Raw genomic sequence first — 14,063 nt, 5'->3', positions numbered from 1 at the left:
CAAAAATCACAAAGAGAGAGAAACAACAGAAAAATATGTTACAGATGAAGGAGTAAGGTAAAAACCTACCAGACCAAATAAATGTAGAGGAAATAGGCAACCTATCTGAAAAAGAATTCAGAGTAATGATAGTAAAGATGTCCCAAAATCTCAAAAATAGGATGAAGAAAATACAACAAATATTTAATAAGGAGCTAGAAGAACTAAAAAATAAACAGTAATGAACAACACAATAACTGAAATTAAAAATACTCTAGAAGGAATCATTAGCAGAATAATTGAGGCAGAAGAATGAATAAGTGAGCTGGAAAATAGACTAATAGAAATAACTGCTGAGGAGTAAAATAAAGAAAAAAAGAATGAAAAAAATTGAGGATAGACTCAGAGATGTATGGGAAATATTAATGCAACATTTGAATCATAAGGGTTTCAGAAGAAAAGAAAAAGAAAAGAATCTGAGAAAATATTTGAAGAGATTATAGTTGAAAACTTCTCTAACATGGAAAAGGAAATAGCCACTCAAGTACAGGAAGCACAGCGTCTCATACAGGATAAGCCCTAGGAGAAACACATCAAGACACATATAAATCAAATGTTTAAAAAATTAAGACAAAAAAATGTTTAAAAAACAGGAAGGGGAAAGGAAAACATAACATACAAGGGAATCTCCATAAAGCTATCAGCTGATTTTTCACCAGAAACTCTGCAGGCCAGAGGGAATGGATATCTTTAAAGTAATAAAAGGGGAAAACCTACAACCAATACTACTCTACTCAGCAAAGATCTCATTTAGATTTAATAGGGAAATCAAAAGCTTTCAGTTCAGCTCAGTCGCTCAGTCGTGTCTGACTCTTTGTGACCCCAAGAATCACAGCACGCTAGGCCTCCCTGTCCATCACCAACTCCTGGAGTTCACTCAAACTCATGTCCATCGAGTCTGTGATGCCCTCCAGCCATCTTATCCTCTGTTGTCCCCTTCTCCTCCTGCCCCCAATCGCTCCCAGCATCAAAAGCTTTACAGACAAGCAAAAGCTAAAAGAGTTCAGCATCACCAAGTCAGTTTTATAACAAATGCTAAAGAAACTTCTCTAGGCAGGACACACAGGAAAAGAAAAATACCCACAAAAACAAACACAAAACAATTGATAAACAAACATGTTGATAATTACATTAAATGTAAATGGATTAAATGCCCCAATGAAAAAGACACAGACTGGCTGAAAAGATACAAAAACAAGGCCTGTATATGTACTCCCTACAAGAGACCCACTTCATCCCTAGGGACATATACAGACTGAAAGTGAGGGAATGGAAAAAGATATTCCATGCAAATGGAGATCAAAAGAAAGCTGAAGTAGCAATACTCATATCAGACAAAATAGACTTCAAAATAAAAACTGTTACAAGAGATATGGAAGGACAATACATAATGATCAAGAAGCTATAATAATTATAAATATTTATGCACCCAACATATGAATGCCTCAATACATAAGGCAAATGCTACCAACCAACCTTAAAAGGAGAAATCAACAGTAACACAATGATAGTGGGGAATTTTAACATCCTACTTATACCACTGGACAGATCATCTGGACAGAAAATAAATAAGGAAACACAAACTTTAACTGACACAACAGACCAGATAGATTTAATTGATATTTCCAGGACATTTCACCTGAAAGCAGCAGAATAAACTTTCTTCTCAAGTGCACATGGAACATTCTCCAGGATAGACCACATCTTGGGTCAGAAATCCAGCCTAGAAAAATTTAAGAAAGTGGAAATTGTAGCAAGCGTCTTTTCTGACCACAACATTATGATATTAGAAATCAATTATAGGAAAAAAAACTTCAAAAAACACAAACACGTGGAGGCTAAATGATATGCCACTAAATAACCAAGTGATCTTTGCCAAAATCAAAGGGGAAATTAAAACAATACACGGAAACAAAAGACAATGAAAACACGATGACCCAAAACCCATCATGTCTTTTTTTTTTTTTTTTTTTTTTTTGCTTAGTCACTAAATCGTATCCAACTTTTTGTGACCCCCATGGACTATAGCCTACCAGGTTCCTCTGTTCATGGGATTTTGCAGGCAAGAATACTGTAATGGGTATCCATTCCCTTCTCATGACTGCAGTCACCGTCTGCAGTGATTTGGAGCCCAAGAAAAAAACTCTATCACTGTTTCCATTGTTTCCTCATCTACTTACCATGAAGTGATGGGACCAGATGCCATGATCTTCATTTTTTGAATGCTGAGTTTTAAGACAGCTTTTTCACTCTCTTCTTTGACCTTCAATGAGAGACTCTTTAGTTCCTCTTTGCTTTCTGTGATTAGGGTGATGTCATACTGCATGTCTGTTGTTGCTCAGTCACTCAATTGTGTCCGACTGTTTGCAACCCATGGACTGCAGCATGCCAGGCTTCCCTGTGCTTCACCATCTCCTGGAGTTTGGTCAAACTCATATCCATCAAGTTGGTGATGCCATCCAACCATTTCATCCTCTGTCATCCCCTTCTCTTCCTGCCTTCAATCTTTCCCAACATCAAGGTCTTTTCCAATGAGTCAGTTCTTTGCATCATGTGACCAAAATATTGGACCTTCAGCTTCAGCTTCAGCATCAGTCTTTCCAATGAATATTGACGGTCGATTTCCTTTAGGATTGACTGGTTTGATCTCCTTGCAGTCCAATGGACTCTCAAGAGTCTTCTCCAACACCACACTTCAAAGCATCAATTCTTCGGTGCTCAGTCTTCTTTATGGTCCAACTCTCACATCCACACTTAACTACTGGAAAAATCATCACTTTGACAAGATGGACCTTCGTTGGCAAAGTAATGTCTCTGCTTTTTAATACACTGCCTAGGTTTGCCATAGCTTATCTTCCAACGAGCAAGCATCTTTTAATTTCAAGTCTGCAGTCACCATTTGCAGTGATTTTGGAGCCCAAGAAAATAAAGTCTGTCACTGTTTCCATTCCTTCTCCATCTGTTTGCCATGAAGTGATGGAACCAGATGTCATGATCTTCATTTTTTGAATGTTTAATTTTAGGCCAGCTTTTTCACTCTCCTCTTTCACCTTCATCAATAGTCTCTTTGGTTCCTCTTCACTTGCTTTCTTCCAGCAATCTTGATTCCAGCTTGAGCTTCATCCAGCCTGGCATTTCACATGATGTACTCTGCATAGAAGTTAAATAAGCAAAATGACAATATACAGCCTTGACTTACCCCTTTCCCAATTTTGAACCAGTCCCCTTTTCTATGTCCAGTTCTAACTGTTGCTTCTTGACCTGAATAGAGATTTCTCAGAAGGCAGGTCAGGTGATCTGGTATTCCCATCTCTTGAAGAATTTTCCACAGTTTGCTGTGATCCACACAGTCGAAGGCTTTAGCATAGTCAGTGAAACAGAAGTAGATGTTTTTCTAGAATTCCCTTGCTTTTTCAATGATCCAACGGATGTTGGCAATTTGATCTCTTGTTCCTCTGCCTTTTGTAAATCCAGGTTGTACTTCGGTTCACATATTGTTGCGGCCTAGTTTGAAGGATTTTGAGCATTACCTTGCTAGCATGTGAAATGAAGAGAATAATATGAAGATTCTTTAAAAAGCTAAATATAAAACTACCATATAACCAAGCAAGCAATTTCAGTATTGGGCATATACCATGAGAAAATCATAACTCAAAAAGACACATGTACCCCAATGTTCATTCCAGTACTATTTACAATAGCCAAGACATGGAAGCAACCTAGATGTCCATTGAAAGATGAATGGATAAAAAGATGTGATACATATATACAGTAGAATATTTACCATAAAAAGGATTGAAAATGAGTCAATTGTAGTGATGTGGATAAATCCAGAGCCTGTTATACAGAATGAATTAAGTCAGAAAGAGAATAACAAATATTGTATGTCAACACATACATATGGAATCTAGAAAAAACAGCACTGAGGAACCTATTTTCAGGGCAGAAACAGAAATGCAGACATAGACAATGGACTTGTGGATACAGGGGGAAGGAGTGGGTGGGATGAATCGAGAGACTAGCACTGACACACATACACTACCATGTGTAAAACAGATTGCCAGCAGGAAGCTGCTGTATAGCGGAGGGAGCTCAGCTTGTCGCCCTGTGATGACCTAGAGGGATGGAAAGAAGGAGAGCGTGGGAGGCAGAATCAAGAGGGAAGGAATATATGTATACTTATGCCTGATTCATGTTGTTCTACAGCAGAAACTAATACAACATTACAAAGCAATTATATTCCAAAAAATAAAAATAAATAAATTTTTTAAAGCATGTCATCTGATTTCTCCAGACATATGGATGGATAATAAGCACGTGAAGAAATGCTCAACATCACTCATTATTAGAGAAACACAAATCAAAACTACAATGAGATGTCACCTCACATTGGTCAGAATGGCCATAATCAAAAAATGCACAAACAACATGTGCTGGAGAGGGTGTGGAGAAAAGGGAACCATCTTGTACTGCTGGTGGGAATGTAAATTGATACAGCCACTATGGAAGACTATATGGAGATTCCTTTTAAAATTAGGAATAAAGCCACCATATGACCCAGCAATACCACTTCTAGGCTTATATCCTGAAGAAACTGAAAAAGACACCTGTACCCCACTGTTCATTGCAGCACTACTTACAATAGCTAGGACATGGAAGCAACCTAAATGTCCATTGCCAGATGAGTGGATAAAGAGGCTGCTGTACATATACACAATGCAATACTACTCAGCCATAAAAAGGAATGCATTTGAGTCAGTTCTAATGAGGTAGATGAACTTAGAGCCTATGATACAGAGTGAAGTAAGTCAGAAAGAGAAAAACAAATATCATATATTAACACATATACATGGAATCTAGGAGGATGGTACTGATGAAGCTGTTTGCAGATCAGCAATGGAGATGCAGACATAGAGAACAGACTTATGGACAAGGGTCAGGGAGAAGAGAGAGAGGGTGAGATAAATTGAGACAGTAGCATGGAAACATATACACCAACATATGTAAACAGATAGCCAATGAGAATTTGCTGTATGACTCAGGGAATTCAAACTGGGTCTCTGTAATAACCTAAAGAGGTGGGAACCTAGGGAGGTGGGAGAGAGATTCAAGGGGGAAGAGACATATGTACACCTATGTTAATTCATGAAGCAACTGACAAAGAATTAATCTCAAAAATATACAAGAAACTCCTGCAGCTCAATTCCAGAAAAATAAACAACCCAATCAAAAAATGGGCCAAAGAACTAAACAGACATTTCTCCAAAGAAGACATACAGATGGCTAACAAACACATGAAAAGATGTTCAATATCACTCATTATCAGAGAAATGCAAATCAAAACCACAATGAGGTACCATCTCATGCCAGTCAGAATGACTGCTATCCAAAAGTCTACAAGCAATAAATGCTGGAGAGGGTGTGGAGTAAAGGGAACCCTCTTACACTGCTGGTGGTAATGCAAACTAGTACAGCCACTATGGAGAACAGTGTGGAGATTCCTTAAAAAACTGGAAATAGAATGGCCATACAACCCAGCAATCCCACCGCTGGGCATACACACCGAGGAAACCAGAATTGAAAGAGACACGTATACCCCAATGTTCATCGCAGCACTGTTTATAATAGCCAGGACATGGAAGCAACCTAGATGTCCATCAGCAGATGAACGGATAAGAAAGCTGTGGTGCATATACACAATGGAGTATTACTCAGCCATTAAAAAGAATACATTTTAATCAGTTCTAATGAGGTGGATGAAACTGGAGCCTATTATACAGAGTGAAGTAAGCCAGAAAGAAAAACACCAAATACAGTATACTAACACATATATATGGAATTTAGAAAGATGGTAACAATAACCCTTTATGCAAGACAGTAAAAGAGACACAGATGTATAGAACAATCTTTTGGACTCTGTGGGAGAGGGTGAGGGTGGGATGATTGGGGAGAATGCATTGAAACATGTATAATATCATATGTGAAATGAATCGCCAGTCCAGGTTTGATGCATGATACAGGGTGCTTGGGGCTGGTGCACTGGGATGACCCAGAGGGATGGTATGGAGAGGGAGGTGGGAGGGGGGTTCAGGATGGGGAACACGTGTATACCTGTGGCGGATTCATATTGATGTATGGCAAAACCAATACAATATTGTATAGTAATTAGCCTCCAATTAAAATAAGTAAATTTATATTAAAAAATAATAATTCATGTTGATGTATGACAGAAATCAAATCAATATTGTAAAGCAATCATAAATCAATTTAAAATAAATATTTTTTAAAAACATGTCATCTGCAAACAGTGACAGTTTTACTTCTTTTTTCCAGATTTGATAACGTTTATTTCTTTTTCTTGCCTTTTCACTCTGGCTGAGACTTCCAATACAATTGTGAATATGAGTGGTGAAAGTCAGCATCCTGGCCTTCTTCCTGACTTTAGAGGGATTGCTTTCAATTTTTCAACATTAAGTATAATGTTAGCTATGGATTTGTCATACATGACCTTAATTATATAGAGGTGCCTTCCTCTATGGGTTTCCCAGGGGACGCAGTGGTAAAGAATCCACCTGCCAATAAAGGAGATGCAAGAGATGTGGGTTCAGTTCTTGGGTTGGTAAGATAAGATCCCCTGGAGTAGGAAATGGCAACCTAATCCAGCATTCTTGCCTGGAAAATTCCATAGACAGTGGAGCCTGCTGGGCTGCAGTACACGGGGTCCCAAAAAGTCAGAGCTGACTAAGCAACTGAGGCACACACAGACACACATTCTTCTATGCCCATTTCATTGACAGCTTTTTTAATGATAAATGGGTTTCAAATCTTGTCAGATGCTTTTTTCTGTATGTATTGAAATGATCATATGATTTTTATCCTTCATTTTGTTAGTGTGATGTAGCATGTAGATTGATTTGTGGGTGTTGAACCATCCTTGCATCCCTGGAATAAATCCTACTTGATTTTGGGATCCTTTTAGTGTATCGTCGAATTTAGTTTGCTGATATTTTGTTGAGGATTTTTACATCTATGTTCATTAGAGATACTGATCTGTAATTTTATTTTTTGTCTGATTTTGGTATTAGGCTTCATAAGATGAATTAGGAAGCATTCACTTCTCTAATTTTTTTTTTGTTATTTTGAGACATATAGATCTTAAATCTTCTTTGACTGGTAGAATTCAACTGTAAAGCCATCTTGTTTGGGGGAAGTTTTTTGATTACCATTTCAATCTCTTTACTAGTGATTAGTCTATTCAGATTTTATATTTATGATTAATCTATAAGGTTGTATGATTCTAAGAATTTTTCCATTTCTTCTAGGGTGTTCAATTTGTTGGCATATAGTTGTTCATAATATTCTCTTATAATCATTTATATTTCTATGAATGTTATTTCTCCCCTTTCATTTCTGATGTTATTTTTCAGTCTTCTCTCTTTTTTAGTCAAAGGTTTGTCAATTCTCTTTTTCTTTTCAAAGAACCAATTCTTAGTTACACTGATCTTTTTTATTTTATCTTTAGTCTGAATTTCATTTATTACTGCTACGATCTGTATTTTTCCTACCTTCTACAGACTTTGGGCTTTGTCTGGGCTTCTTTTTCTAGTTTCTTTAGGTGTAAGGTTGTATCTGTGTGTGTGTGTGTGTGTGTGTGTGTGTCCAGCCATATGTGACTCCTTGCAACCCCATGGACTGTAGCCCATCAGGCTCCTCTGTCCATGGAATTTTCCAGGCAAGAAGACTGGAATTGCCATTTCCTACTCTAGGGATCTTCCTAACTTCAGGGATCAAATCTCTTGCATCTCCTGCATTGCAGGTGGATTCTTTGCCACTGAGCCACCTGAGAAGTTCTGAGGTGAGTGTAAGGTTGTTGTTGCTAAGTCACTTCAGTCGTGTCCAACTCTGTGTGACCCCACAGACGGCAGCCCACCAGGCTCCCCCGTCCCTGGGATTCTCCAGGCAAGAACACTGGAGTGAGTTGCCATTTCCTTCTCCAATGCATGAAAGTGAGAATGAAAGGGAAGTCGCTCAGCAGTGTCCGACTCTTCGCAACCCCATGGACTGCAGCCTACCAGGCTCCTCCATCCGTGGGATTTTCCAGGCAAGAGTACTGTAGTGGAGTGCCATTTCCTTCTCCAATGCATGAAAATGAAAAGTGAAAGGGAAGTCGCTCAGTCCTGTCCGACTCTTCGCAACCTCATGGACTGCAGCCTACCAGGCTCCTCCATCCGTGGGATTTTCCAGGCAAGAGTACTGATTGTTTATTTAAAATTTTGCTTATTTCTTATTGTAGGCCTAGACTGTTATAAACTTCCCTCCTAGTACCATTTTTTGCTGCATCCCATAGATTTTTTTCCTATGTTGTATTTTCATTTTCACTTGTCTTCAGGAAATGTAGATTTAGCCTTTGATTTTTTACTCAATAGCTGTTCAGTAGCATGGTGTTCAGTCTCCACATATTTGTGATTTTTCCAGCTTATAGTTGATTATTTTTCCCTTTATAGTCTATTTCTAGTTTCATAACACTGTGAACAGAAAAGATTGATATGATTTCTATCTTCTTAAATTTAATTAGACTAGTTTTGTGTTGCAAGATAGGAATTGCTCTTGAGCATGTTCCATAGGCACTTGAGAAGAATGTGTATTAGGGTGCATTTAGATGGAATGTTCTGTATAAACCTATTAAGCTCATCTCATCTAATGCTTCATTTAAGGCTGTTGTTTCACTGTTGACTTTCTGTCCGAATGAGCAATCCATTGATGTAACTAGAGTGTTAAAGTCCCCTAGTGTTATTGTGCTGCTGTAAATTTCTCTTTAAATGTGTTAAAAATTTTTGTATATATTTTGGTGCTTTTATGTTAGGTGCATATATATTAATCACTGTTATGTCTTCTTATTGAATTTTCTCCTTTATTTTTATATACTGTTCATTTTCATCTCTTCTTACCTTTTTTGGTGTGAAGTCTGTTTTGCCTGATACAAGAATGACTAAACCTGGTGTTTTTAGGCTGCCATTTGCTTGGAGTATCATCTTTCATCCCTCCACTTTGAGCCTATATTTGTCTTTAGAACTGAGGTGAGTTTCCTGAAGGCAGCATTAGGTCTAATGCTGTGTCTTCTGATTTGTTAATTCATTTCATTTACATAGAATAATTATTGCTATGTGAGGGATCAGTACTGCCATTTTATGTTTTTTGGTTGCTCTGTATCTCCATTGCTTCTTTTTCTGTCTACTATTTAGGTTTGGTCTTTTTCTGTGATTGTCTTTTTAGTTTCCTCTTTTTCTGTATTTCATGTCTCTGCTCTAAGTTATGTTCTGTGGTTACCATAAAGTGAAAAAGTGAAGTCGCTCAGTCGTGTCTGACTCTTTGCTATCCCGTGGACTGTAGCCCACCAGGCTCCTCTGTCCATGGGATTTTCCAGGCAAGAATACTGGAGTGGGTTGCCATTTCCTTCTCCAGGGGATCTTCCCAACCCAGGGATTGAACCCAGGTCTCCCGCATTGCAGGCATAAGGTTTGTATAAAACGTCTCACAGATGAAACAGTTCTTTTGCTGCTGACAGCAATTTGTCTTCATTTGCCTATTTGGGTTTCATCATTTTCCTTTTCCCCTTTGGCTTTTTTGTTGTCTCAAATTATTCCTTTTTATGTTGTGAGTTTGTTATTAAATTTAAGTAGCTATAGTTATTTTTTCTGCCTTTCTTCCTTTAGCTTTTATGCTCTGATAAAGTGTTTAAAAAACCTATTCTGAGGAAGAGTTGAAATTTTCTGATTCTATCTATCACCTTACTCAAAGTTTGGGTACTTTTGTCTTTTCATCACTCATAGGAAAGTTACTTTAAATTTTTCTTATAAATCTAGTTTTGATGAACTCTCAGTTTCTATTCATCTCTGAATGCCCTAATTTCTCTTTCACATCTAAAGGAAAATTTTGCTGAAGTAGAATATTTTTGGATGACAGTTTTAGTCTTTCAATATTTGGAGAATGTCATTTCACTCCCTCCTTTCCTGTAGAGTTCCTGCTGAGTAATCTGCTGATGGTCTAATGGAGGTTCCTCTGTAGGCTACCATCCTTTGGTCCCTGGCTGCCTTCAAAATTTCTTTGTAATTTATATTGATAATTGTAATATAATGTGTCTTGGAAAAAGTCTTTTTGCATTGAGGTAATTAGGTATTATCTTAGCTTCATGGACTATTCAATTACTTCCCCAAGTTTGGGAGTCAGTCAGTTCAGTCACTCAGTTGTGTCCGACTCTTTGAGACTCCATGAATCGCAGAAGGCCAGGCCTCCCTGTCCATCACCAATTCCCGGAGATCATCCAAACTAATGTCCATTGAGTCGGTGATGACATCCAGCCATCTCATCCTCTGTCGCCCCCTTCTCCTCTTGCCTCCAATCCCTTCCAGCATCAGAGTTTTTTCCAATAAGACAACCCTTCGCATGAAGTGGCCAAAGTATTGGAGTTTCAGCTTTAGCATCAGTCCTTCCAAAGAACACCCAGGGCTGATCTCCTTCAGAATGGACTGGTTGGATCTCCTTGCAGTCCAAGGGACTCTCAAGAGTCTTCTCCAACACCACAGTTCAAAAGCATCAATTCTTCGGCACTCAGCTTTCTTCACAGTCCAACTTTCACATCCATACATGACCACTGGAAAAACCATAGCCTTGACTAGACGGACCTAGTTGGCAAAGTAATGTCTCTGCTTTTGAATATGCTATCTAGGTTGGTCATAACTTTCCTTCCAAGGAGAAAACATCTTTTAATTTCATGGCTGCAATCACCATCTGCAGTGATTTTGGAGTCCAAAAAATAAAGTCTGACACTGTTTCCCCATCTATTTCCCATGAAGTGATAGGACCAGATGCCATGATCTTCGTTTTCTGAATGTTGAGCTTTAAGCCAACCTTTTCACTCTCCTCTTTCACTTTGATCAAGAGGCTTTTTAGTTCCTCTTCACTTTCTGCCATAAGGGTGGTGTCATCTGCATATCTGAGGTTATTGATATTTCTCCTGGCAATCTTGATTCCAGCTTGTGCTTCATCCAGCCCAGGGTTTCTCATGATGTACTCTGCATAGAAGTTAAATAAGCAGGGTGACAATATACAGCCTTGATGTACTCCTTTTCCTATTCGGAACCAGTCTGTTGTTCCATGTCCAGTTCTAACTGTTGCTTCCTGAACTGCATATAGGTTTCTCAAGAGGCAGGTCAAGAGTTCTGCTTTCCCATCTCTTTCAGAATTTTCCACAGTTTATTGTAATCCACACAGTCAAAGGCTTTGGCATAGTCAATAAAGCAGAAATAGATGTTTTCCTGGAACTCTCTTGCTTTTTCCATGAGCCAGTGGATGTTGGCAATTTGATCTCTGGTTCCTCTGCCTTTTCTAAAACTGGCTTGAACATCTGGAAGTTCACGGTTCATGTATTGCTGAAGCCTGGCTTGCAGAATTTTGAGCATTACTTTACTAGCATGAGAAATGAGTGCAATTGTGCAGTAGTTTGAGCATTCTTTGGCATTGCCTTTCTTTGGGATTGGAATGAAAACTGGCCTTTTCCAGTCCTGTGGCCACTGCTGAGTTTTCCAAATTTGCTGGCATATTGAGTGCAGCACTTTCACAGCATCATTTTCCAGGATTTGAAATGGCTCAACTGGAATTCCATCACCTCCACTAGCTTTGTTTGTAGTGATGCTTTCTAAGGCCCACTTGACTTCACATTCCACGATGTCTGGCTCTAGGTGAGTGATCACACCATAGTGATTATCTTGGACATGAAGATCTTTTTTATACAGTTCTTCTGTGTATTCTTGCCACCTCTTCTTAATATCTTCTGCTTCTGTTAGATCCATACCATTTCTGTCCTTTATCAAGCCCATCTTTGCATGAAACGTTCCCTTGGTATCTCTAATTTTCTTGAAGAGATCTCTAGTCTTTCCCATTCTGTTGTTTTCCTCTATTTCTTTGCATTGATTGCTGAGGAAGGCTTTCTTATCTCTTCTTGCTATTCTTTGGAACTCTGCATTCAGATGCTTATAGTTTTTGTTTTCCCTTTGCTTTTCGCTTCTCTTCTTTTCACAGCTATTTGTAAGGCCTCCCCAGACAGCCATTTTGCTTTTTTGCATTTCTTTTCCAAGGGGATGGTCTTGATCCCTGTCTCTTGTACAGTGTCAGGAGCCTCTGTCCATAGTTCATCAGGCATACTATCTATCAGATCTAGTCCCTTAAATCTATTTCTCACTTCCACTGTATAATCATAAGGAATTTGATTTAGGTCATACCTGAATGGTCTAGTAGTGGTTTTCCCTACTTTCTTCAATTTAAGTCTGAATTTGGCAATAAGGAGTTCATGATCTGAGCCACAATCAGCTCCTGGTCTTGTTTTTGCTGACTGTATAGAGCTTCTCCATTTTGGCTGCAAAGAATATAATTAATCTGATTTCGATGTTGACCATCTGGTGATGTCCATGTGTAGAGTCTTCTCTTGTGTTGTTGGAAGAGGGTGTTTGCTATGACCAGTGTGTTCTCTTGGCAAAACTCTATTAGCCTTTGCCCTGCTTCATTCCGTATTCCAAGGCCAAATTTGCTTGTTACTCCAGGTGTTTCTTGACTTCCTACTTTTGCATTCCAGTCCCGTATAATGAAAAGGACATCTTTTTTCGGTGTAGTTCTAAAAGGTCTTGTAGGTCTTCATAGAACCGTTCAACTTCAGCTTCTTCAGCATTACTGGTTGGGGCATAGACTTGGATTACTGTGATATTGAATGGTTTGCCTTGGAAATGAACAGAGTTCATTCTGTCTTTTTTGAGATTGCATCCAAGTACTGCATTTCAGACTCTTTTGTTGACCATGATGGCTACTCCATTTCTTCTAAGGGATTACTGCCCACAGTAGTAGATATAATGGTCATCTGAGTTAAATTCACCCATTCCAGCCCATTTCAGTTCTCTGATTCCTAGCATGTCGATGTTCACACTTGCCATCTCCTGTTTGACCACTTCCAGTTTGCCTTGATTCATGGACCTGACATTCCAGGTTCCGATGCAATATTGCTCTTTACAGCATTGGACCTTGCTTCTATCACCAGTTACACCCACAAATGGGTATTGTTTTTGCTTTGGTTCCATCCCTTCATTCTTTCTGGAGTTATTTCTCCACTTATCTCCAGTAGCATATTGGGCACCTCCTGACCTGGAGAGTTCCTCTTTCAGTATCCTATCATTTTGCCTTTTCATACTGTTCATGGGGTTATCAAGGCAAGAATAATGAAGTGGTTTGCCATTCCCTTCTCCAGTGGACCACATTCTGTTAGACCTCTCCACCATGACCCACCTGTCTTGGGTGGCCCCACACGGCATGGCTTAGTTTCATTGAGTTAGACAAGGCTGTGGTCCATGTGATTAGATTGACTAGTTTTCTGTGATTATGGTTTGTGTGTCTGTCCTCTGATGCCTCTCACAACACCTACTGTCTTACCTGGGTTTCTCTTACCTTGGACGTGGGGTATCTCTTCCCAGCTGCTCCAGCAAAGCACAACCGCTGCTCCTTACCTTGGACGAGGGCTATCTCCTCACAGCCGCCCCTCCTGACCTTTAACGTGGAGTTGCTCCTCTCAGCCCTCCTGCAAGTTTCGGAAGGTCTCAGCTATTATTTCTTGGAACTCTTTCCTCCCTCTGTCTCTTTTCTCTTTCTGGGATGCCCGTTACATAATGTTTTCTTTCCTAAAAGAGTTTTATAGCTCTTGTAGAATTTCCTGTCTTTTTAGGCCTTAAATCTCTTTCCTATTCTGCTTGCATCATTTGTAGATTTCTATCTTCAAGCTCAGCTAATTCTCTCTTCCATTAGGCTTGCTCTGTTTTAATGATTTTAAGGCATTCTTCATCTCATTTATTGAGTTCTTCAGCTCTAGAATTTTTTTTTTTTTTTTTAAGTTTCAGTCTCTTTGGTAAAGCAAAGAGAATTTGTTCCTCACCAGCATATCCAAAGTATTTGTTCCTCACCAGCATATCCAAAGTAGTGAATATCTT

At 38.9% G+C, this 14,063-nt stretch overlaps 1 protein-coding gene across 1 annotated transcript; it reads right to left on the bottom strand.

Annotated features, from left to right (window-relative positions):
• Window positions 1-278: 278 nt before the first annotated feature.
• On the bottom strand, window positions 279-12,570 carry LOC132342891 (uncharacterized). The gene is made up of 2 exons (XM_059877663.1): window positions 2,220-12,570; window positions 279-1,762 (listed from the first exon to the last, which is right to left on the bottom strand). The coding sequence occupies exon 1, from the start codon at window positions 12,159-12,161 to the stop codon at window positions 11,250-11,252; it is 912 nt and encodes a 303-aa protein (XP_059733646.1). The 5' UTR covers window positions 12,162-12,570; the 3' UTR covers window positions 279-1,762; window positions 2,220-11,249.
• Window positions 12,571-14,063: the final 1,493 nt, after the last annotated feature.

This window comes from Bos taurus, chromosome 2, assembly GCF_002263795.3.
Source record: "Bos taurus isolate L1 Dominette 01449 registration number 42190680 breed Hereford chromosome 2, ARS-UCD2.0, whole genome shotgun sequence".
NCBI lineage: Eukaryota > Metazoa > Chordata > Mammalia > Artiodactyla > Bovidae > Bos > Bos taurus.
The sequence above is the reverse complement of the archived record's forward strand: the minus strand, read 5'-3'. Positions and strand labels throughout refer to the sequence as shown.